The sequence below is a fragment of the Amphibalanus amphitrite genome, unplaced genomic scaffold (assembly GCF_019059575.1).
Source record: "Amphibalanus amphitrite isolate SeventyFive unplaced genomic scaffold, NRLGWU_Aamphi_draft 001451F_arrow, whole genome shotgun sequence".
NCBI classification, from domain to species: domain Eukaryota; kingdom Metazoa; phylum Arthropoda; class Thecostraca; order Balanomorpha; family Balanidae; genus Amphibalanus; species Amphibalanus amphitrite.
In genome coordinates, this window is record NW_024882944.1 from 608 (window position 1) to 25,109 (window position 24,502).

The following is a 24,502-nucleotide window of genomic DNA, read 5'->3' on the forward strand; positions in this document are numbered from 1 at the left end:
TATAAGTCAATGGGAGAAAATTGAAATGCGCCTCTTTTGGATGAAAGACATTATAAACACTCCCAAACACCGAATTACAAGTGGTTTAGACACACTGAACTTGAAAATGGTGTCCGTGACCCTTGTTTATGCCCTGAGGTCATCTTAGGTCACGAATGGTATCTAACAGTTTTTCGCAAATAACTTTTGATAGAGGCATGCTAGAGCGATGAAAACGCCTTAGATGTGTTCAGCTCGACGATACGGATCGACTGATATGCAACATGACCCTTTCCGGTCAGGTCATGACCTTGACCTGAGGTCAAATTTTCAAGTTGACCTTTCAAGGTCAAGTCATAGTTCATTCGATGCGTCTTGACGAGAGGAACACGATGCCGGTAAAAGTAAGCTCGTACAAGGCTTGGGTCAAAAGGTATTGCAGAAAAGCTGTTTTCGAAAAAATCGGCTATTTTTGCAGTTTTTGCCCCCTGCAGGCAAAACCGTTGACGTTAGGTCAAATCTGAGAGAATTACTCAGAAAGGGCGTTAATAGGGCTATCGAATGCGCTTTTCCGCGGCGCTGTAGCTCTATTGGTTCCCGAGTTATGCGTTGGCTTCTTGGAAATTTTCGACATTCGACCTGGAAATCGGCGAAATTTTGCCTTCAATGACCTCTGGTGACCTGACCTTTGACCTGACCAAAAAATTGACCGAAGTGATTTCGTCATTATTTTTGACGCTCTTTCGAACGCCGCCTTCCGCGTATCGCTACGTGGCCCAGGAGCCGAGTTACAAGGGGGGGGGGTGTTCAAACACCCCCCCCCCCCCCAGCAGGGCGTGGAAATCCAGGACCCCCAGCAGGGCGCGGGTTAACTCTGTCATTTCATTCATTATGAGCCATCGATCGACTGTTTGGAAACGGAATTATGTGCGGACTTGTGATACCAGGTTTAACAATGCACATAGCGCATTGCATTGTTTTGAACCATCTTATCTCTATTTCGGCATAATAATAATACGATAAGATAGCGGTGTAACAATACTCATAGAAGTTCAAATATTCCGACGCGCCCCACCTTGAATATTTTGTAAAACCTTTAAGAATACAGTTGCGTGGCACGAAAGATTTACCGATATTGTCTGGATCATTCGAAGTCTTTTGAGTCGATTTACTGGTAAATGACAATATTGGGTGGAGACTTCCACTAGCATCCAACTGGCGTCTAACTGAGCAGACGTCCAAGTTGGCGTCTAACTTGGCGTCTAACTGTTGGACGGAGACTTCCAAGCTAGACGCGTCTAAAGTTAGCCGTCGCCAGGTGGACGCAGCCGCCGTCCAGCTAGACGCGTCTAGCTAGACGTGAAATGAAGGTCTCCACCCAATGATAACTGCATCAATGAACATCTATAACGTTGTACATTTCCTAGAGTCTTCAAGATTTTGCATCGTGATGTGAATCTTTCTGTCATTGGGGATCTATCACGTGTGTTTTTGTCTTTTTCAAAATGTGAAGATAACCAATCTGAAAGTCAAATAGGACCCCAGAAAAATCGTGATGCTTCAAGCTCTGTCCTGCATAACATCACATAAAGTGCCCTTGGATTCTGATGAATAATGTTGTGCGTTTATGTAGTCGGCCGATGCATGCATTATCGAATTGATGTGCAAATCTGAGGCGTCACTCGAGCCGGCAGATGAGCAGAATTTATCCCGACCTCAGGCGGATTTCTGGACTGATATTCAACGGACACGGGTGAATATTTCACGGAGAGCTGGAAATATATGATAGGATAAGAGTAGAGGGCATACATATTTGAAAAATAGTGAAACAATCGGCATCGCAGTTATTGTCGATGATCCTTGGCAAAAACGAATTGTTCCTGAAAAGGTAAGCTAGGATTAGCTCCTCATTGCACAGGGATCATCATTACATGCTTTATTTACAAAGCAGCAAAGCAAAAGGACGTGCATTGTGCAATGTACATTACATATATTTTGCACACACTACATTTTACACTCAGAGGCTTCTGAGTGTAAAATGTACAATGTGCATGCATACGTCGCAAAACAATCAACACACTCAAAGAAACAAAGATTACCTGCACTTCACGGAATTGGAAAGTTCACTACGATTCAACACCGAACATTAACAACTTCCTTCTGGCCAAACAGTTTCATTTTCTGTCGGGCACCTCTTCCCTGGACAAACAGATTCTGTTGTTGCCGGTCCAGCGGCCGGTCCACTGGGGAAAACTTGCACAATTCCATACCTTGCCAGAAGCCGGCCTCACGTCCACTGGGGCCCATTAGTGCCTGATGTGAAACGTGCTGCTAGCAGCAAATCCAATAAACCGTTGAGCCACGTGACTGGGAATTTCAGCCCGGCACACGCTGAAGCCTCCTCAGGCTGGAGTTCTTCGCTCCAACGCACGTTTCAACTAGCAGAAGTGGACTGTTAGGTGTGCAATTTGCGCCGTTGCGAGACGGAGAGACATTTTTATTACGGTTGATCGTGAATGCAGCGGGTAAAAAGAACACCGGATTGAAGGTATCCGATCCGGTTTAGTTATTGCCGCGTGGTGATCGAAAAGAACTCGTGATTAAAGGTCAACGGGTGTAGGTATTGGTGTCAAACCGGGTATAGATCGCGCTGTAAAATCTCAGAAATATAGCCGGACACGTCATCCCATCTGTTAAACACTGTATTGGGCCTTAGCCGCTGTCAGCCTGGGGATGGGCTCTGATGAATTGGTGGATAGCCAACTGCTGACACATTGACACTGTCTGGAGATATATCGGATTGAGGTGATGTAGCGAAAAGTTCAGCGATTTTTTCCAACATGACAACTAATATGGACATTGGACAAGCTTATGATAACACACGTGTCGTATGATGGATTGAACTTCTTTGTTTATTTCTTTTCCAAAATGACTTCAAGCTGTGTTAGGCATTGCTGCTAATTTTTCTACGAACCAAGAACACCAATCAGTGGTGGGCAGGTTTTAAACATCAGACTTTCTCGGCCACTGAAGATTTGCCACTACATTCTTAGGCTCTCTGACGCCAATTTATTCGTTCGTTTCTTCTGGCTGACAAATATACTAAAAAATATGAGTTAGACCACGACGCCATAGCCACCGTCATAGTTCGTCCGTACGAAATGCTGCTATATTAAGACACCATCTCGATGCTTTCGGCTATGACTGTGCCCGGTGACGTTTTTACGGTCCGTTCCACCGACTTCACACTGCCTCAACATGTCTGCTAAGGAAACTAGTTGATGATGGGGCGACGAGGTGTCCAGCGTTCATTCATGAAGTATCGCAGTCTTGACTATTGCATAACGCATTGATATGGTGAGGACACCATTTAATTGTTATCACACTGTTCTTCTCTTGCTAAGTTCATTTGCGAACACCGGACTAAAGGAGTTCGTTACACTTTATGCGGATGAGCGAGTAACGAAAGTCATAATTTGTGCTTACCGAGAGGTATGTCTCAATATTGCCCTTGCGATTGCCTTTTTATACCATTGTGTGACTGTCTAACACCAAAATAGCTCAATTTCCCGAAAAGAAGACGCGAAAGGAATTGAAAATTCGCTCACGGGAAAACACCTATCCTGGCTTTTGTGCTCTCCGTGATATCGCGTTGGCATTCAGCTCCATTTTCTCGCTTATATCGCCGCATCGGCAGGCTATTTCGTCCCCTGGCCACCTCGCCGGACAGAATGGTAGTTGGATCGATGGTCTCCGAAGTGGAAGCGAACCGACTGAGAGAGACGGGCCACACGCTGTATTCAGCGGCGAATGCATACAGCGAGCTGAGAGGCGCCCACACGGCAAAATCACGTGGCGGAGTCTCTTTGAGAGCTCCGGGCAGCCTCTCAAATTGAGACGCGCCGAGTCGTTTTGAGATGTGTGCTCGAGATGTGTAGAGGCTCGTAGAAGCCTGTTGGGGTCTTGTTGAGTGCGGAGGATCGTTGAATGCAATGTGGGTAAATAGCCAGCCGGGCTACTTGAAGCAGAGTGCATATTGGGTTTTGGTGGGCACCGCATAAGGGTACCTATGCTGATGATGTTTTCGTATTTTTGGAGTAGCTAGTAAAAGTGGCGCGGGGTGGACACTGGACAATCGGGACGTTAGGAACGGAAAAAATTATATAGTTACGCACTGCAGCTTTGACATTTAACTACCGAGTTACCGAGTCTTTCCAGAATGGTGCACATGTCTGCGTCGTCGAGTCATAAAACTTATCAAGGCATTGCCACTATTGAAAATGTATAGTGATTTATTCAGCCATAAGAAAGTGATTGATATGTGTGCACTCTCATAAATGAGGCTCGGATATAACCAATTGTACGTAGATGCACGCTGTTTGGTTATTTCAATATGGGGTCGATCACTGTCGAAATATATTGAGCTATCTCTTTATTTGATACTCAGAATAGCAATGCTGGCAATCAACTACAAGTGCATCAAACGAGAGAAAATGCTCAGAATGTGATATTTTCAATTGGAACTGTGTCGTGAGGTACACACTTGATAAGAATTGTGGATGCTTTGCTATTTGCATACCAAAGGGAATGAAGAACCAAAGAAAATGCAGTTATTTACATTCAGGAGCGAATCAGTATTCCGTTCATCCTTCTCATTAGTAACTTCTTTTTACAACTCCTCGTCCAGCCTTAATGTATTTTCTCTAAGGTCTTCTTATCAGACTTAATGAGGATAATGCGATGCTCTAGCTGCTATTCGCAAATTGCAGCATCACATCACATTTACAAGAAGCATTGTTTGTGTTTGTGATGTTTGGCGATGATCAATGCAATGCAAAAAGCCTTGCTTTGTATAGGGCTTATAAAGCATGTCGGCTTTACTTAAGCTATATCAGACAACTTCATATTCCTAACGCAGTTTAGGCTTTCTTATATACATGCATATTATATTTAACATTCAAAATATACCACATTCTTGTCTTATCGTGGATTTTAGAAATAGCAACATACACACCAAATAGCGTATCGATCAGTGCAGTCATTTTTTATTATCCATCTATCGCCTGTTCTACCGTTTGTTTTTAGGGCGAAACGTCCACCAGCCGGGGGCACCTATCGGAGCTGCTGACAGAACTGTCCACCGGACCCGTCGGACCTCTGGTGGCGACCTCTGCCGACCTCGTCCGGGGTCACGTGACCGCCTGGCTCCACCAATCACCGAGCGAGGCGCAGATAAAACCAATCATCGTCACTGGCGCCCCGGGCTATGGTACGTCCGTGAAGCTATGTGGGATTTGAGAAGTTGGCGGAGAATCACAGGTTTTAAGAGCTTAAGTAATTTTAGCCCAGTGAGTGAGCCGTGCTTTTGGAAGTTTGTAATGAGAGACAGTGGATAATAAATTGGCTGAGCTTGGATTTTAGAAAGATTCGAGAATGTAATTGGCTGGTTTGGGATAAATCAATGCCATTAACGGGAAAGGGCCACCTTTAACATGGGGATTGAAACTGAGATAGCCATCTTGTAGCCCGTGTCCGAAAACCAGTCTGTCTACCTCCTTACGGCCGATTTCGGCCTCCATTCGTAGTTATCGGCAATTTTAAAAGAAAATACGCCAGGAATGCGTTCTTATCCGACAATACAGCCACCCGCAGCGAGGCTTTGGTTTTTTACCAATCAGCTCCAACCAGCTCAGCTTTAACCAATCAGCTTATCTGACACAATCCGACGAGTCTGTCTTCTGAACGCTGATTGGCTTGAGTGTGACGTCATCGCTATGCCATCATACAGTAGGTGCCGTAGAGAGTATCAACATAGTACCAATATGTTAAATAGTTTTAAATACTTTTTCGCGAATTGTGCACTTCTGGCACCAGTTTTAAAAAGAAAATGAAAAATAATAATGTCAAAATGAAAAACAACGACATCTTCATATTTCACGAAGGTGGCCCTTTTCCTTTAAGCATAGGTTACTATATCATGCCTACTTTCTTACCGATCGGTACGTTGTCGTACCTACGTCTGGGTTCTTTTTGACGTTTTCGATACATTGAATTTTGCGCTATTTCACCGTTTCGGTAAATCTCATTCCCAGTCATACTATCTCACTAAGATGTATTTACTCAGTCTATTTTACCACAAACGCTAGCCCACTAATCCCCGTGTGTTCCCAGGTAAGACGTGGGTTCTGGGCCGCGTGGCTCAGCAGCTCTCTCCCTCGCCGGTGGTGGTGTACCGATTCAGACCCAACGACGGCCTTCTGCAGCGACGTCAGCTAGTCCAGTCACTCGTGAAGGACGTCAAAGGCAGGCTGAGAAGCACAGCCGTCACGCACGGGGTGGCCGCTGGGACCTCTCCGAAGACGGCGGCAGCGGCTGCAGCGGCGGTGGCGGCGGCTACGGCTGCTGCAGGCGGCTGCAGTGCGGATGCGGTCCTGGAAGCTGAAGCGGGAAGGAGAGACAGCAGGCTGGTGGTGCTGCTGGACGATGTGGATGTCCTCCTGTCCCCCGGCGGTCAGGACTCGGAGATGGACATGTTTGAACTGGATGGTGGTGATCAGAAGGTGGACCTAGTGGGTGATGATTGGATGGCTGAACTGTCTCACCCAGGTGTGCTACTGATTGTGACAGCCACTGCACTCGATCACCTAACAGGCGATAGGTGGCGAGAGGAGGGAGACGCAAACGTGATCTCTCTTTCTCCTTGGTCAAAGGAGGAAGTCGAACTGGTTCTCGATTCCACCTTGAAAGCGAAAGGTCGAACTCTCACACCTCAACAGCGAGAGGCCGTTCTAGCGCGGTGTTTAGCTAACCCCACCCCTCTATTCGTGAGTCAAACAGTGAGCTCTGCTGTGCGGCTATACTCGTGGGACGCGGCAGACTCTTTGCCACAAAGCCTCGAGGAATTCTACGCGAAGGCGTTTGACTCTCTAGAGAGACGTTTTGGCACCGACGCGGTGGCTGCACTGTGTCGATACGTCAGCATTTCACAGCTCGGTCTGACGGAGACGGAGCTGTGTGACCTCTTGACGTCGTCCGATATTGCGATGCCCGGAGCGACGTCCCCGCAACTGGCTGGACACTGGCAACCCAGGGACTGGATCACGCTGAAAAACGCACTCAGTAAGTACTTCAACGAGCTTGTCCGCTATTAGTATCTGTGACCTGTTGAGTGCATGCTTAGTGGTGTTGGGACTTGGAGGTGGGTGGGTAGCTTTGCTGTTTATTGAGACCATCTTGTGGCTGGGTTATCTGTCAATAGCTTATCAAGATGCTTTTTATGTGACAGGATAATGCTGTTCCTTTTATGTTTTTAACTGACGACCGACCTTTCGCGATTCTATGTAGAGGATTTTTTATTCCATATTTACAGAGGTTCGTAGAGACTTCCGCTTATGACGCGTGCTCATTTGAAGATTTGTCGATGTGAGACTTTCAGCGATTCAAAGAAGGACTGAATTTCACAATTTTAATGATGTCATAATATGAAAGCATCGATGGACACATCCAGCGTTATGGGTATGTGTCTGACCATTGTGCTGACCATTGTGGACCATTTTTATACCGCCGTAAGAAATATCGGGGGTCATTGGTCAGGACTCAGGTACCTATTCAATTTGGCCTGACTCTTTATCATATTTGTGTCACTTTACATCCCCGCTACTGGCATAAATGATTCACGTCTCTCATCAGTTTTTTTTTTTTTGTCTGGGGTGCCCATTTTCAGCCAATCCAATTTGAATCCTCCCCCCTCAAAAAAAAACTTTCCACGAAGAACAGTGGTCTGGCGTCTAAAAGATCACAATGAAAAAGTAGCCCATCCCGTTGAAACACGAATCCCCACTACTACTCCCGTTTCAATCAGCGCTCTGTCCTCGCCAAAGTGCGGACTGTTATCGACTGGGCCCCCGAGCCGAGGTTTCCCGTGACATTTAGCACGTGACAGCGCGCCCGTCGGACGGCGACTGTTATGAATGACGGTAATTGTGGCGGCCGGGGAGTGCCGGGCCATGTGTGGGTGGGATGACATGGGAGAAATTGAAAGAATTCTCACTGGGGTAGCTGGGAATGAGTTCATTGAAATGTGTACCAGAAGGTAAACTCTAAACCGAAATGGCCGTGCTTCATTTAAAATGGCGATATCACATGTGTGGGATTAAACGACATAAGCATGAAATAAAATATCGCATTTAGAAATAGCACTACGTTCTGGTTCCAAAGGGCATCAGTTACAGCTACATATCTTGTCAACTTCTTTTTTTTTTTTGCTATACCATCACATCACTATCGCTATCACCCACCTCCACAAGCACGCACACAATGACGTACGCATCTCATACTCAAGTATATACGGGTTGACATTCTATCCGGCATTTCTGGTCGTTCTCCCAGCGTTGCATTAGTGAGCCTGTTTACACTTACATCACGCCGTGTGCCCCCAGTGATGGAGAGGCTTGCCACGACCCAATGGGTCCCGTTTACCGGTGCATTATCTTATGTACTTATGTGTTACCGTCAGGGGCGGATCCAAAGGGGGGGGTCACATGGGTCATGGCCCCCCCCCTTGAGGCCCGGGGGCCCAAAAACCTGCCAGGGGCACCACCGGCCTATCAGGGGTATCACAGTCCTGACAGGGGCACCACAGGACCGCCAGGGGCACCACAGGCCTAGCAGGGACACCACGGGCCTGGTGCCCCTGGGCCCTGACAGGACTGTAACGCCCCTGACAAGCCTGAAGTGTCCCCGGCAGGCACGTGGTGCCCCTGACAGGCCTGAGGCGCCCCTGCAAGGCCGGTGGTGCCCCTGGCAGGCCTGTGGTGTCCATGGCAGGCCTGTGGTGCCCTTGCTAGGCTTCTGGTGCCCCTGACAGGCTTGTAATGCCCCTGGAAGGACTGTGGTGCCCCTGGGCCCTGACAAGCCTGAGGTGCCCCTGACAGGCCAGTGGTGCCCTTGCTAGGCCTGTGGTGCCCCTGGCAGGCCTCTGGTGCCCCTGACAGGCTTGCGGTGCCCTTGGAAGGACTGTGGTGTCCCTGGGCCCTGACAAGCCTGAGGTGCCCCTGACAGGCCCGTGGTGCCCTTGTTAGGCCTGTGGTGCCCCTGGCAGGCCTCTGGTGCCCTTGCTAGGCCGCTGGTGCCCCTGGCAGGCCTCTGGTGCCCTTGCTAGGCCGCTGGTACCCCTGCGCCCGGAGAGGACTGGTGCCCCTGAAAAGTCTGAAGGGCCCCTCGGCAGGCCCGTGGTGCCCCTGACAGGCCCAAGGTGCCCCTGCGAGGCCGGTGGTGCCCCTGGCAGACCTCTGGTGCCCCTGGCAGGTCTGTGGTGCCCCTGGCAGGTCTGTGGCGCCCCTGGCAGACCTGTGTTGACTGGTGCCCCTGCTAGGTCGCTGGTGCCCCTCACAGACCTGTGGTGCCCCTGGGCCTTGACAAGCCTGAGATGCCTGGCTATGACAGGCTCGTGGTGCCCCTGATAGACCAGTGGTGCCCTTGCTAGGCCTGTAGTGCCCCTGGCAGGCCTCTGGTGCCCCTGCTACCCCTGCGCCCGGAGAGGACTATGGTGCCCCTGAAAAGCCTGAAGTGCCTCTCGATAGGCACGTGGTGCCCCTGGGCCCTGACAGGCCCAAGTTACCCCTGCGAGGTCGGTGGTGCTCCTGGCAGGCCTCTGGTGCCCCTGGCAGGTCTGTGGTGTCCCTGGCAGGCCTGTGTTGACTGGTGCCCCTGCTAGGCCGCTGGTGCCCCTCACAGACCTTCGGTGCCCCTGGAAGGACTGTGGTGCCCCTGCCCCTAGGGGTGCTCATGGGCCCAACAGGCCCGTTGTGCCCCTGACAGGCCTGTCGTGTATACTTGCTAGACCTGTGGTGCCCCTGCTTCCTGGCAGGCCTGTGGTGCCCCTGGCGGGCCTGTGGCGCCCCTACAAGGCCGTAGGTGCCCCTGACAGGTTTGTGGTGTCCCTGGAAGGACTTTGGTGCCCCTGACAAGCCTGAAGTGTCAAGGACAGACCCTTTAGACGCCAGGGTCAAGTTCGTCGGACTGACAACGATTTGCTTACCTGATAACGTTCCTGGTAAGTACTCACTACTCAGCGTCCACAACATACACAAAGCACCTTCATATATACTTGCTTACAATTGGTAAATGTGGTTGTGGCTAAGAGTTAAGATACTGACTAAAAATAAAAAAAAAACTGAAAATGGGGGCACCACCAAAATGAAGTGGACGAAATCCGTTGAGTTTTTAATTTTGGGTATAGGTAGGGGCACCACTTCGATTCATGACCCTCCCCTTGGAGTTTTCCTGGATCCGCCCCTGGTTACCGTTACCACGCCACGCACGAACGGTGTTTGGGTACAGGGAATGGCGGAGTTGGGATGATGGGATGCGAGGTCTCAGGACTGAAGCTCAAATGTTTTGGCTCAAGGAGTCCATGCATTCTAGTTACGGTCAAACTTGTCAATAACATATCGGGTTAAACAGATAGGCGGCGTGAATATGGCAGTCATATTCCGCTGGAGTAATCACAGTGTCGCTGTCGTAACCAGCCTGGTATTCATTGTTTCCTGTCTTTCTTATTTTTAGTGAATTAGTACAGGGTGTTCGCAAAAATATGTCATGATTTCGTTTCGCCATTATCGCCAGCTCAAATAAGCAAGGATCAAATGTCTTGCTGAAATGTGTTGCCCGGATCTTCAAGTTTTGTTATACACATGTATCAGTGCCTCATGTCAAACCGGGCGCACCCCACACGCTGTTTTCAATATGAACCCCTTTTCGGCGGATGCACGTATCACCTAGAGATTACACATAAGGGTTCATTCGCACGCACGTGTTATAAGTGAACACGGACGGCCTTTGCAATCACTATCATCAGCCGAGAAAGATTCTTGGCTGTCTTCCTGTAGTCCTTGGACTTCAGATATCCCACAGGTAACGGCCGATGGGGCCGACAGCAAGTGAATGGGTCGACCAGGGGGTAAGGGTCCTCCTGCTCAAGAAACGGGCCCTAGCATTTCGTTTAGGCACCGGAGTGCAATTTTCGAAGTGTGGACTTGAACCCATCCTACCCGTGCGCATGTCTGCAGCGTTTTGACCATTGTCTTGCCCCGAGTTGCCCCACATTTCTCGCTTAAACTTCTAGAGCACTCCCACGCAGCAGTTTTCAGCGGCAATGTTGGTGTTTCAATTTGAAGTCTTAAGAAGAAGGCCTCGCGGCACCATGAGCGTCTATCGCAAATCAAGCAATGACCTTCGGACTGTGGAGCTGGTGTTCTTACCTAGCCTTTGAGGGTGGCATATCTACCCAAACCGTTTGTTCTGGCCGTCGGCGCCTCCATGAAGGTGGATGTGTGCTTCACTGGTTGACCGGGCGTGGCCGGTGAGCGGTGCTCAGAAATGATTTGGGTTTTTATCCTCGAAGCAAAGTAAATTCTTAGCCCTTTTCTACCCTAAATAGCACCTATTGATTCCTGACCTTGTAGGGTATAATACCCATGTCATTATCAATAATATAATGAGACATGTTGGACCGCACCCCGCATCTTGCGCGAGCTCGCAGATGGTCAGGGAAGGCATCTCGTTGACCAAATGGCTGATCTCTTTGTAGTTTAAATGACTATAAATAATTCTTTTTCTCGGACTTTCAAGGGTTCATTCGATTTCTAACGATCACTTTGGTAGTAAGTTGCATGTGCAGTAAAAAAATCGCCTTACAAGGGGTGCAGCGGAGGCATCAAAGCATGCACCGAACTGTTGTAGCACGGAAACTACGGGCATCGAATCCAAGTGCTTTTTGGCGATATTTGTTTTTCGCTCTGTGCAAGGCAAGATTTTTAATATTATAAATTAAAATGCATATGAAAGAAAACTTGAAAATGTCCTCTGTCAAATGGGCATAAATACGTGCACGTGCGTTCAAGCAATTTTTCCTACAAAGCGATTAGAATCATGACATATTTTCGCGAACACCCTGTATATGACGTCTGTTTTTTGAATATTTATCACTACAGGGTGTAACGAAATTATCCGGACATCTATTTTTTCGCCATATCTGCTCGCAAAGTTTCTTTTTTAATGTTAGAAGCTGGAAAGTTGGATGAATGCATACCTCTGATAGCTGCTCTCAACTCAGCAGTGACCCTGACCTTGCGAAATGACTCTTGCTCTGAGTAAGAGTCGAGTCGCCGACGGGTTCATTTGATAGTTTTCGTTTAAGGCAATGGAGAGAAGGGAGTTCAGTCTCTCGTTTCGTAGTAAGGCTACGTGTTGGTGGCATGGTGTCATGAGCCAGAAGCTGGTCTGTCAGCAGCTGGACATCAGCAGCAGCCAGTAGCACATCTGCCTGAGACGTAATAAGCTTGGACTTGGTGGCAGACTCAGCCCGGCGTCGATCGCGAAGGGCGCCTTTGCCAAGTGGTGAGGAGAGTTGTCAGGATAGCGACAAGGAAACGGCACCAATTAATCTGCAAACTGACTCGAATTCTTACCAAGGCAGATAATAAGAGGTCCCACATCATGATTCACCGTTACCCGCCCTTTAGCTTGGTTTTACTGCTCTTCAAAGTGAAAAAGCCAATGAAATTGACGGGAAAACAACCAGTCCACTGTTCTGGTTTGGGCCTCGCCTGCCGGGCCGCCCCGTACCGGTTCGTACCGGCTCGATGTGACCGGGTGCTGGGTCACCCCACCCTGGTACGATGTGGGCGCCTGTCATTGGTCGGTGGCTGGGTGGCGTGATCAGGCCACACCACCCGAGTTATGTGTCAGTGTGTGATGGGTCGGCCGATATGTAGCGAGGTGATGTGTGTGCTGGATCGGAGAGAGAGGGCAGTCTGGTTTTGGTCAGTGATAGTGCAATACACCTCCACAGCTCAGCCGGCTTGTGAACTCTACATGGCGCAGCCGACATCTACGGACCTGCTGCAAGTAAGCTGAGGTGTTGCCACCGGTGCCTATCCAGCTGGCCCGCGACGCATGCCGTACAACTTACGCTCCAAGTGCAAGATGGACGGCTCCGACGACCAAGACAGCAGTTCGGCACCACCGTGGCTGGCTCAGCTCCAGCAGCAGCTACAACAGCAGCTTCAACAACAGCACGAACAACATCAGCAGGACATCGAGCTTCTCCGCAAGGAACTACAAGAACACCGTCTGACGGCAACAACGGCACCTGACAAGAAGCCAATAGCTGCAGCGGTAGATCCTGCGGCTCTCGCTGGACCGACAACGGACGGCGCTGTGGAATCGGCGAATCCTGTTACTTCACCACAGGCGGCTGGAGAGCTGGCAACGACACGACCGTCTACTGCAACCGGTGCTGTAGCATCTCTAGCTCCTGCTTCAGCTTCTGCGCCGCTTCATACAGACAGCGGGCCAAGCGGCCACCGGTATCTCCTCCAGTGAAGCTGTCGTCGTCTGCCACTCTCCGTGAGTTTCGCCTCTGGAGGTCATCCTGGAATGACTACTACCGCTTGGGGAGCATCTTTACTCTTAGTCAAGAGGACCAGCTCGCCTACCTGCGAGCGTGCTTCACTGAAGACATGCGTGCCGCCAGTCTGCACGCCGTCGGGATCTGCCCGCACTCGGACAACGTGAGCTCATCGCTGGACAAGATCGAGCAGTATCTGCGGCTTCAGCACAACGTCGCCATCGACCGGGTAAAGTTTGAAGAACGACACCAAGAAGAGGGAGAGTCATTCGACTCGTTCCTGATCGCGATCAAGGAGCTAGCAGCCGACGCCGAGCTGTGCTCCTCCTGCATGGACGACCGCATCACAACGCGCATCATGTCTGGGATACGCGACAAGGATACACGTCGAAAGCTGCTGTCACTCCGGCCATTCCCGTCGCTGCTGTGCGCAATCGACATCTGTCGATCGGAGGAGGCCTCTCAAGCCAACAACCAGCTTCTGCAGGACATCACTCAAGGCCATCAGTCGCATCAGAGCGTCTTCCGGGTGTCATCACGCCAGAATCAGCGGAGCCCATCACGAGAACGGCCATGTGAGGGCTGCGGCGGCACTGGCCATCCCAGGAGGTCATGTCCTGCTGCAAATCTCACCTGCTACTCCTGCGGCACCAAGGGCCATCTGGCGGCGGTATGCCGCAAACGGCAGCAGGCTCACCAGCCACCAGAGGCACAGCGATCTCGGAGCAGAAACCGGCACTCGAACCAAGTCTCCATTCCACAAGTCGTGGTCGGCAGTCTGCACAAGACTCAGCAGGCACCGAAGATTGCTGTTCAGCTTCGGCGTGCTGACGGCACCCTCCTTGGTACTGTCGATGCCACGCCTGACTCAGGCGCAGAGATCTCTGTGATGAGTGCTGAGCTGGCGCGCCAGCTCGGTGTGCGGCAGGAAGATCTGTCGCCACCGCCGAGTATCCAGATCTCCGCTGCCAACCTGCAACCCATGCGCTGCACTGGCACCTTCGAGGTCTTCATCAGCCTTCAAGACAGGCTGATCCGAGACACTGTGTACGTCTTCACGGAATCTCGCGGCATGCTGTTGGCCTGGTACACCGCCAAGTCTCTGGCCATCCTACCAGACCACTACCCCCAGCCTGGAAGTCAGCGACCTGCTATTGACAGCATCGTCACGACCGGTTCAGATGGAGAAGGGAGGACGTCGCCAACGGATCCGAAGTCTGCTGTTCGGCAGCATGGCAAGCTGCGACAAGAGCTTGTCAAGGAATACCGTGATGTCTTCACGGCGGACGGCAAGAACTCACTCCAACCGATGTCCGGTGAATCAATGGTCATCCACGTCACTGAGGAAGTCACGCCGTTTGCAGTCCGCACGGCTCGGCAGGTTCCCTTCGCCTGGAGGGACGAGGTCAAAACGCAGCTGGACCAGATGGTTCTGCAAGGCATCATAGCACCACTCGGCGCAGAACCTACAGATTGGTGTCATCCTCTCGTGCTGGTTGCCAAGGACACTGGTGTACGCATCTGCATAGACCTCACCAAGCTGAACAAGTTTGTCAAGCGGCCTCTACATCCCCTCATCACGCCTCGTGAAGCCATCTCACAGGTACCCACGGATGCGAGGTTCTTCTCAACACTGGACGCGAAGTCTGGATACTGGCAGCTGCCTCTGCATCCTGAGAGCCAACATCTGACGACCTTCATAACTCCCTGGGGCCGCTACAAGTTTCTCAGAGCTCCGATGGGCCTGATCTCGACTGGTGATGAGTATTGCCGACGGGGTGACATCGCTCTTCAGGGACTCAACAACTTCGTCAAAGTCGTCGACGACATCCTGGTGTATAGCAAGACCCTGGAAGAGCACGAGCGTCATCTCCGAGCTCTTCTCGACCGCTGTCGGGAGCACAGCATCACCCTCAATGAGAAGAAGTTCTTCTGCGCCGTGGAAGAGGTGTCTTTCTGCGGCTTCACGCTGTCACTTGCTGGGAAGCAAGTCCAGTCAGGCAAGGTCTCTGCCATCACCGAGTTCCCGCCGCCTACCAACATCACGGAGCTGCGATCCTTCATGGGCCTCGTCCAGCAGCTCGGCGACTTCTCCAAAGAGATCTCCTCGACAGCCGAGCCTCTGCGTGGTCTACTGAAGCCAAGCAACAGTTTCATCTGGACTCCAGACCATCAGGCCGCATTCGACGCGATGAAAGCGGCTCTGGCAGCGCCACCTGTGCTGGCGCACTTCGACCCATCTCTGCCTACGATGCTGCAGACAGATGCGGCAAGACGGAAAGGCCTCGGATACGCCCTGCTTCAGCGCCACGGTAACCACTGGCGTCTGGTGCAATGCGGATCTCGTTTCCTTTCGGACACGGAAACCCGATACGCCATGGTGGAGCTGGAGCTGCTGGCGATCGTCTGGGCGCTGAAGAAGTGTCACATCTTCTTACGCGGCCTCCCACACTTCGAAGTCCTCGTGGATCATCGGCCACTCCTGCCGATACTGAACGATTTCACTCTCGACACCATTGAGAACTCCCGCCTACAGAGACTGAAGGAGAAGACGTCGCTCTTCAACTTCACCGCCAAGTGGATCCGTGGGAAGGAGCACGTCATCCCAGACGCGCTCTCTCGCGCTCCTGTCGATGAGCCCACCGCTGACGACGATCAACTGGTCCAGGAGGTGGAATGTCATGTCCGCCGGGTATCAATCAGCACCATTCAAGAGATCACTGTTCTGCAAGGTGAAACTCACCTGCCTGACCCGCGTCTGGAGAAGCTCACTGAAGTCGCCAGTTCTGACAGCGAGTACCAACTCCTTCTGCGCGCTGTCACGGATGACTTCCCTGTCTCCAAGGAGCAGCTTCCTCAGCCTCTCCGTCCTTTCTGGAGTGTCCGTCATGAGTTATCCACACACAGTGGCCTTATCCTCAAGGGATGTCGCATCGTCATCCCTGCGGCTTCACGGAAGGCCACCCTGGAGGCTCTTCACGCTTCCCACCAAGGCGTCGATAGAACCAAACGCAGAGCTCGTCAAACCGTTTGGTGGCCAGGCATCAACAGCGACATCACCAACACGGTTGGAGCGTGCAACGCCTGCCAGGAGCGCCGACCGAGTCTACCACCGGAACCGATAGTGCTGGAACCACCACCATCAAGAATCTTCGAGGATCTGTCGTCCGACATCTTCACACTCTCTGGAAGAGACTTCCTGGTCTGTGTGGACAGACTCTCCAACTGGCCAGTGATCTTCCAGTTCCCACGAGGAGACACAACCAGTCGGCAGGTCATCCAAGCTCTGCGAGAGGTGTTCGTCACACTCGGCGTACCAGTACGGCTTCGCACAGACGGTGGCCCTCAATTCAAGAGCAGAGAAATCGCCGCCTTCCTCAAGCGGTGGGGCGTGGTCCACGTCTTCTCCACGCCATACTACGCCCAGTCTAACGGGCATGCTGAAGCTGCGGTGAAGACCATCAAGCACCTCATCGCCAAAACGACGACCAACGGCTCCGTCGACGATGAGCGGCTGCATCAGGGACTGTTGGAGCTGCGGAACACCCCTGGCGCCAGTGGCCGCTCTCCAGCACAGATCGTCTTTGGCCATCCAATCCGCTCCTGGGTTCCAGCTCATCGCAGTGCGTTCGCCCCGGAGTGGCAACTGCGCGCCGACGACTGCGATGCCAGGGCTGCGCGGGATCGTCTTCAACGCGAGCAGCACTACAACTCCTCGGCTCGCAGCCTTCCACCCCTCAAGATCGGAGCCGATGTCCGACTTCAGGATCCCATCAGCAAGCGATGGGATAAAGTTGGTGTCATCATCGGCGTGGGCTACAAGCGAGACTACCACGTCAAGCTCCCCAGCGGAAGAGTACTATGGAGGAACAGGCGTTTCCTCCGCTCTGCAGACAGGCCGTCTGCAACTGACAAGTCGTCACCCGAATCTACGGACCCTGACCCATCTGACGTTCCTGAACGTCGGGTCCGGTTCCAGCTGCCCCCTGCAAGGCTGAGGCGCAGCTCACGTCAACGACATCGTCCGGACAGGCTCGGCTACAGCGACTAGAACTTTTGCCTCAGGCCTTGGCGTTTGGCCTCAGGCCAGGGCGTGTCCACTGGTCGAAGGAAGACATGAATGAGCTGGCCTGGTCAGATGGGAAGCTGTTCGAGCTGCGATGTCCGTTGAACCGTCAAATCGGCCATGTGTGGGCTGCCAGCAGCTCAAACATGCCGGCCGTCGCCGGCGTCAAACATCCGGCCAAAATTCAGACCTGGAGCATGTTCAGCTGCTGTGCAATATTCAAGCTGTTCATGACGCCACAGAAAACCACTATCAGTGACGAGTATTACCGGTGCAACATCATGGCTAGCGATTGGTTGGAGCCACTGAACCAGACGGCACAGGAGGGCTCGGTTTCTGAACGCGTACTGATGCCTGATTCAAGTCGCGCAGTCTTCATGCGGGGCGGCGCACCACCTTCAAGTCCCTAGCAGTATGAGACGTGATGCCGAAAGGACCTATTGTTCTTCTGGGCTAACGGGCTATGGCTTGGAAATAGTTCCCATCCCAATTCCATCGATATCTTATGGACTATTGTCCAGCAGGAGATGAATGAGGGGACACCCGCCACCAGCGCCGCCCAGCTGTGGGCACAGGTTAGTAAGGCGCTGCTCTACATGAAACCCACTGTGCTGGAAAACCCAGTGGCTGGAATGCTCCAGAAATTTGTACCTGCGCTCTTATGAAAGGTGGCTACATAATCATTCAAAAGGGAAAATATCAGATTGTCTTGCTTCTTAATTACAGCGCGACGAAAGGTGTCCGGATAATTTCGTTACACCCTGTAGTCGTTCTGACACGCTGACAACGCTGACAAACAGTCATGGAGCATCTTTGCGACTAGAGAAATGCCTTACGAGTGGACACCACACAGCCGTTTTTCCTTGTGACAGCCTGATGATACCCCACACACCATTTACAGCGCGGTCGATCATAGCATTACGATCTGAATACTACACTGGAATGAGAGGGATGTCATTGGAAATGATGTGTCGCCGACCAGTGCGGTACCTAACGGGCGTGCCCAATGACCTGTGACGAGACAGCAACTATTGATTATCTGTAAAAGGATAACTAATGATAGTTGACATCTTACTAGATTGCAAACAATGATACCCTGAGCATGCAGGCGCTGAAGCAGTTTCATAGTACATTGTCGAGTGAGTTTTTTAAGTTGTTGTCAGCTACGTTGGCTATACAAATTTCAGATATGAACTATGATGCCATAAAATACCGGTCATCCCATCTCAATTAATTCATAGTGGACCCGGTTCGATACTCGTTGCCCCGGCTGGGCTATAAAGAACAGTTCTGTGGCACAAGTTCGACTTGGACTGAATCGAACATTGGATTAGATTGAAAATTACCTCACATATCCGTAAGGGGCTCGCTATTTTAGGCTTTTAATCGATTTCGTACCGATCGCTTTTGTAAAGCAAATTGTGAGACACCAATAGCTGCAGTTTCAGGCATCGCAAGCGTTGCATAGTTGTTTAGGGCAATGTGTACTGATGACAATGTAGATTGGACATCTACTTAGAACATGTAAAAATATCAACTAAGACAATGTTTTGAATCCCTTGTTTCATTGGGCATATGACAGATAAAGTCATAGACGCTTAAAACTGCCGGCGGAAAAGATAAAATGAATTTTGATCACTAATCATTGTCTGTCTTTTATCGTTATCTACATTACACCTAACCGTCAAACATATTTCATCTGGCATGTCTTCTTGACCGTACCCAATCCTGCTATGGTCGAACACCGCCCCAGCTCGACTACCTCCCCCCCCCCCCCCCCTCCACAAGAACAGCAGTCGCAGTTCATCTGTCCCCGTCGCTACTGTGTCGTCCGCTACCATAGACGACATTTCTCTGGTCCCCTGTCTGTGCGGCGAAACATTTTTCATCCGCGGATGTCCTCTGACGCCAGTCGCCGGTAACATTAGTCTGTGGCGCACCAGGGCTGATGGTGCATTTGTCACATCAACTCCCTGGTGTATGGGCCACCACCGCGCGGGTGTGTTTGTTACGGATTCCTCGGGGATGGGACGGTGGAAGAGGTGACATGTGTTCGGTGAGAGAGGTGAAGGGAAGAGAGAGAGAGAGAGAGAGAGAGAGAGAGAGAGAGAGAGAGAGAGAGAGAGAGAGAGAGAGAGAGAGGAGAGAGAGAGGAGAGAGAGAGGAGAGAGAGAGAGAGAGAGAGAGGAGAGAGAGAGGAGAGAGAGAGAGAGAGAGAGAGAGAGAGAGAGAGAGAGGGATAGGAGAGCGATTGAGAGAGGGGGAGGAGCGAGAGAGAGAAAAAAGTAAAGAGGTGCTTTGACAGTCAGACATGCCAATGATATTGATGACGAAGGGATGGAGCAGCGAAAACCTACATATACTTTTATTGGGACTCATAACACTGTGGTTCATGTCGAAAGTACTGAGCTCGTAAGCTATTGTTCAAATCCACACCCACTCAAGGTAAAAGAATCGACCACGCTTTAAAAATATCTTCTTGCACTGTGTCATTTCTTTGGGAATCAGTCACGCTGGATTGAGCAGGTGACATATTTTCCCAGTCATTCTATCTTCCAGCAATATCGTTGGCATCCGGATGATATCATTGCTGTGGGAACTGGGAAGCTGTGTGCTTTCACGGAACTTACGCTGAAGCTTTCAGTGCTCGTAACTCGATTTCAAGGTTGTGTAATTTGAATGACCTTGAAACACAAATACAGCACCTAAAATGTAAGTTATTATGGAAAAGTTGTTGCCTCACAGTGTAGGCATTATGATGTTCTGTACGATATAGCTTATTACGCCTTCGAGACAAAGTTCAGCCAGTTCGCACGCTATTTGTTTTGGAATTCTTAGTACACGCCGGTTTTCAAGCTTCTGCGATTCAAAAGAAATCAATGACCCTACCTCGCCTGGCACACGTCCATTTGCCAATTGTTTCCGTCAATTAGATGATTGGGTTAGTCCTGTTCTTGAAAAGACACTCGACATTTCGCCGATACTGCTGATTAGCCATTGTTATGTTTAGGTCTCAAGCCACTGCCAGTTTGAAGTGCTTAATGTTACAAAAGTTTCTTATGCTTCGTTCTCGATAGCAGCGATCTAGTCGTGTGGCTTCACTTTTGCACGATTGTAGAATTACATATTTCTCCGAGGAGGCAGATGGTAATAAGTATAGTGCAATGGTGCCTATCACCCTCAACCTTTGTTCAGTAAACTTTTGTTTTTATAGCAGCGTCTGTTCCGCCTTCCTAGAATGTCCGCTTCCCCTCACTTTCTAATTTAGCGTTGCAGAGTCCAAGTCTCATTTCCTTTTTGCCCGTCCCTTTTTGCATTTCCTCATTGCCCTTTTGCCCTTCTTTCCAACCCGCGTCGACGTTTCAATTAAGAAACCTTCTCACTCCCCGCAGCGCCCAGCCTCCCTTCTAACCCCGCTCTCCCACTCCCCGCAGTGCCGATCGCGTCTCGCCAGTGGCGTCATCACCGGCTGTCGCTTGGATGGCGTCATCGGACCACCGCCGACATTGTCCGCGTCCGATACCTGACCGGTGCAGAGGTGCGACTCAACGTACACACGGAGCTCAGCAACCTCCACCTGCTCGGTTTCCTCGTGGCTTCGGAGGACATGAGTGAGGAAGGTAGGTGGGTGGGAGGGAAGTGAGGACTGTTCGTGTGAGGACATGGGGAGTTTAGTTTAGTTTAGTTTATTACATAAACACTCACGGGATATGGTGGGCCCATTGACGAGTGAAGTACACATTTCAAACAACAAGTTAAAATGGGTTAAAAATACACATAATAAGATACATACACTAAAATGGATCAGCAATGCATTCGACAATATGCCACGACCAGTTTCTTCCACTGCAGGGCGCTCAGGTGCCAAACGTCTGCCTCACGCTGCTCGTTAAGAAATGTGTTGCACGTTCGCGGAATGCGACAAAATAGTCCCTGCTTAACAGTGGTCACCCGCGCGTACGGTACATGGAACAGGTTGCGCTGGCGCAATGAGCGAGGTGGTATACATAGAGGCATGCTGTTTAGCAGGTAAGCCGAATCGATGTCCTGTCTGTGAATATTCCGGATAAACATCAGGTCGTGCTGCTGCCGCCGTGCAGCCAGAGACATCAGATGAAAATGCTTCGAAAGGTTAGCAGAGTTAAGTTCCGCATCGGCAATACGACATCGACCACAAAGCCAAATAAGAAATTTCGTCTGTACACGTTCGAGGCGATTTAGATGGGTGGCCGCAGCTCCTCCCCAGATAACGCTGCCGTATTCCAAGATAGGCCTTACATTGGCACAATACGTGCGGATGATAGCTCTGTAATCACAACGATACAGCGATCTGCCATGCTTTCCTGTTTGGAAGGACCTGATTAGGAGCCCTAATGCTCTATTAGCTTGGCGAACAACACGATCGATCTCGCTGCCAAACGTCAGTTTTTCATCCAAGATAACACCCAAATCGCGCATTTCACTGACTCTTTCAAGTGCTGCGCCTCCTATGGTATATGCAAATGTTACTGGGTGACGTCGCAGAGAAAGAGTCAGGATCTTACATTTAGCAGGATTCAGTGTTAGGCCCCACTTCCGTGACCAGTAACATAGCTCATCTAACTGCCTCTGCAAGAATTCACAGTCGGTATGAGACGTAACCCTGTGATAAAGTTTTACATCATCGGCGAACATGAGGCAATTTGTGTTGACAGAATTCGGCAAATCATTGATGTAACATGAAAATAACAGCGGCGAAAGGAGGCTTCCTTCCGGGGTTCCCGACGGCACCGACATCCACGTTGAACATTTCCCATTGACAACCACTCTCTGCTCCCTATCGGTAAAGTAAGACTTAAGCCAGAGAAACGCCCGATCTGTCACTTTGAAAGAACATCGCAGCTTGTGTAACAGTAAGCTGTGGTTCACGCTTTGGAATGCGGCGCTGTAATCGGTATATATCACGTCAGTTTGCATCCCGTCAGAAATGTTGTCCCAAGCCTCGTGGAGCATAGTTGCTAAATTTGTCATACATGAGCGCCTCGGCATGAAGCCATGCTGCTCGCTGCGAAGCACGGGATTAACATGGTTAAACAACGAAACATAAACAACACGCTCGAGAACTTTGCTGAGTAACGGTAATAGCGATACAGATCGATAGTTGGCCGGATCACACTTATTACCCTTTTTGAATATCGGGATAATATTCGCTCGCTTCCAGGAACGGGGCACAGATCCCTGTTCCAACGACAGCCTGCAAATAATGGTGACTGGCACAGTGAGCTCTTCGTAGCACTCACGTATCACCCTCGCACTGATTCCGTCAGGGCCGCATGCCTTGTATGGACTGATGCTGAGCATGATGCTGCGGACAGTCTCTTCTGAGATTCTAAACTCGCTGAGCACGTCCAGATTGTAATCAGGTGGTGTAGGTAGCTGTTCCACGCGGTGTTTGGAGAATTTACGACTGAACGCACGATTAAGTAGCTCGGCTTTGTCAGTGTCCTTTGTTACTTTCCGACCACCTTCCATCAGATGTGGAATCGCACTGAATTTGCCTTTTATAGTTTTTAGGAAAGTCCAGTACCGCTTAGGGTTTGACTTTAAGTCCCCAATAAGACCCTTCAAAAACTCGTAGAACTTTTGGCTTGCTAGACTCTTGAAATTCCCTCGCTGCTGCCGGAACGCCTCCTCGGTGACCGGTGTCCGGTGTCGTTTGAGCCGTCGGTGGGCACCCTCCTTCTCTCTGAGGGCGGCCCGCAGCTCGCCGTCAAACCACGGCGGCTGACGTCGGCGGAGCGTCACCACCGGTATGTGGTCCCGGATGGCCGCGTCCAGCAGGTCGTAGAAGCGGTCGGCAGCCTCGTCCACTGGAAGACCGTCTAGTAGGATCCATGGTGTGCGGCTGAGAGACGTGCGGAGGCCTTCCCAGTCAGCACGCCGGTAGTTCAGCGCTGTCTGCCTCGTTACGAGTGGCACGGCTGCCCGCGCTATCTGCACGGTGCACGCAACCTCACGGTGATCGGATGGAAATACACCGTCCCGGACCTCTGCCTCGATCGGCAGCCCACTGGACATGACCAGGTCAAGGACATTGCCGCCACGAGTGGGCTGTCCGACGTATTGCTTCAGGCCGGCCAGGTGGCAGCCGTCCAGCAGCTGCTCGGCGCGCCGGGTGCGGCGCAGCACGGTGGGCGCCGCCCAGCCGGCCTCCGTCCGCGTCCAGCCGAGCTCGGGTACGTTGAAGTCTCCGGCTGCCAGCAGCGCTTTGTCGGGGTGAGCGGTCGCGATGTCGCCAATCGTCCTCATTGCCGCGGACAGCGATGTTGCATCATCAGGCGGACAATAGCATACTGCTAATAGTAATGTCGGCAGCGTCCGCAGCTCGACAACGAGCACCTCAGCGTCGCGCGGCTCTAGCGCCTCACGCCGCTCCGGGAGGAAGGTAGGTGGGATGGAGAGTGGGGATGGTACGTGAGGTTGTAATTGGGAGATGAATGAGATATGTGGCGGTGGTATTTGAGGACGTAGGTGGAAAATAAATGTGAGAATATGATAGGTGAAAGTATGTGAGGACGGGAGTGAGGATGGTATGTGAGGACAAATGGTGAGGGTATGATGACAAGATTGATAACACGAGGATACACGAGGACATGGTTATTATTCCATGTTGGCTTCAGTGAGGATCTACATATGTAGGTGAGAACTATTACTTGGGGACTTCTCATTCTCTTTGAGGCTACATGCAGGTATAAAGCTGTGGCACTCATTTCCATCCCCTCGAGATGCACTAGACTGAACAGAATGAATGCCCAGCAAGGCACAGTTAAGTAAATTTTCCTATCACAGTTATCGTGACTCGTCTCAATTCCTTTTCCAGTAGCGTGTCTTATCGAGTTCGGTCCTGATAAGGTTTATTACTTGTGTTTCGCTCCTGCGTATCTACGCAGAAAACATTTATTTTCTTGAACTGACACAAAGTAAACAATGATAAAACGTGATAAATGGGCTTTATGTCTGTGTGAATGTAAATCATGGAATTCTTGCACTGTTGATTTATGCAAGAG

At 50.9% G+C, this 24,502-nt stretch overlaps 1 protein-coding gene across 1 annotated transcript in view; it reads left to right on the forward strand.

The window, feature by feature from the left end:
• Window positions 1–5,064: 5,064 nt before the first annotated feature.
• LOC122373154 overlaps window positions 5,065–24,502 on the forward strand; it is a gene marked incomplete at its 5' end in the record, with an annotated part of 38,175 nt that continues 18,737 nt past the window's right edge. Inside the window, 3 exons of the mRNA XM_043350975.1 lie at window positions 5,065–5,248; window positions 6,151–7,098; window positions 20,891–21,076. Coding sequence (XP_043206910.1) covers window positions 5,065–5,248; window positions 6,151–7,098; window positions 20,891–21,076 — 1,318 coding nt within the window. The remainder of the gene's footprint in view (window positions 5,249–6,150; window positions 7,099–20,890; window positions 21,077–24,502) is intronic.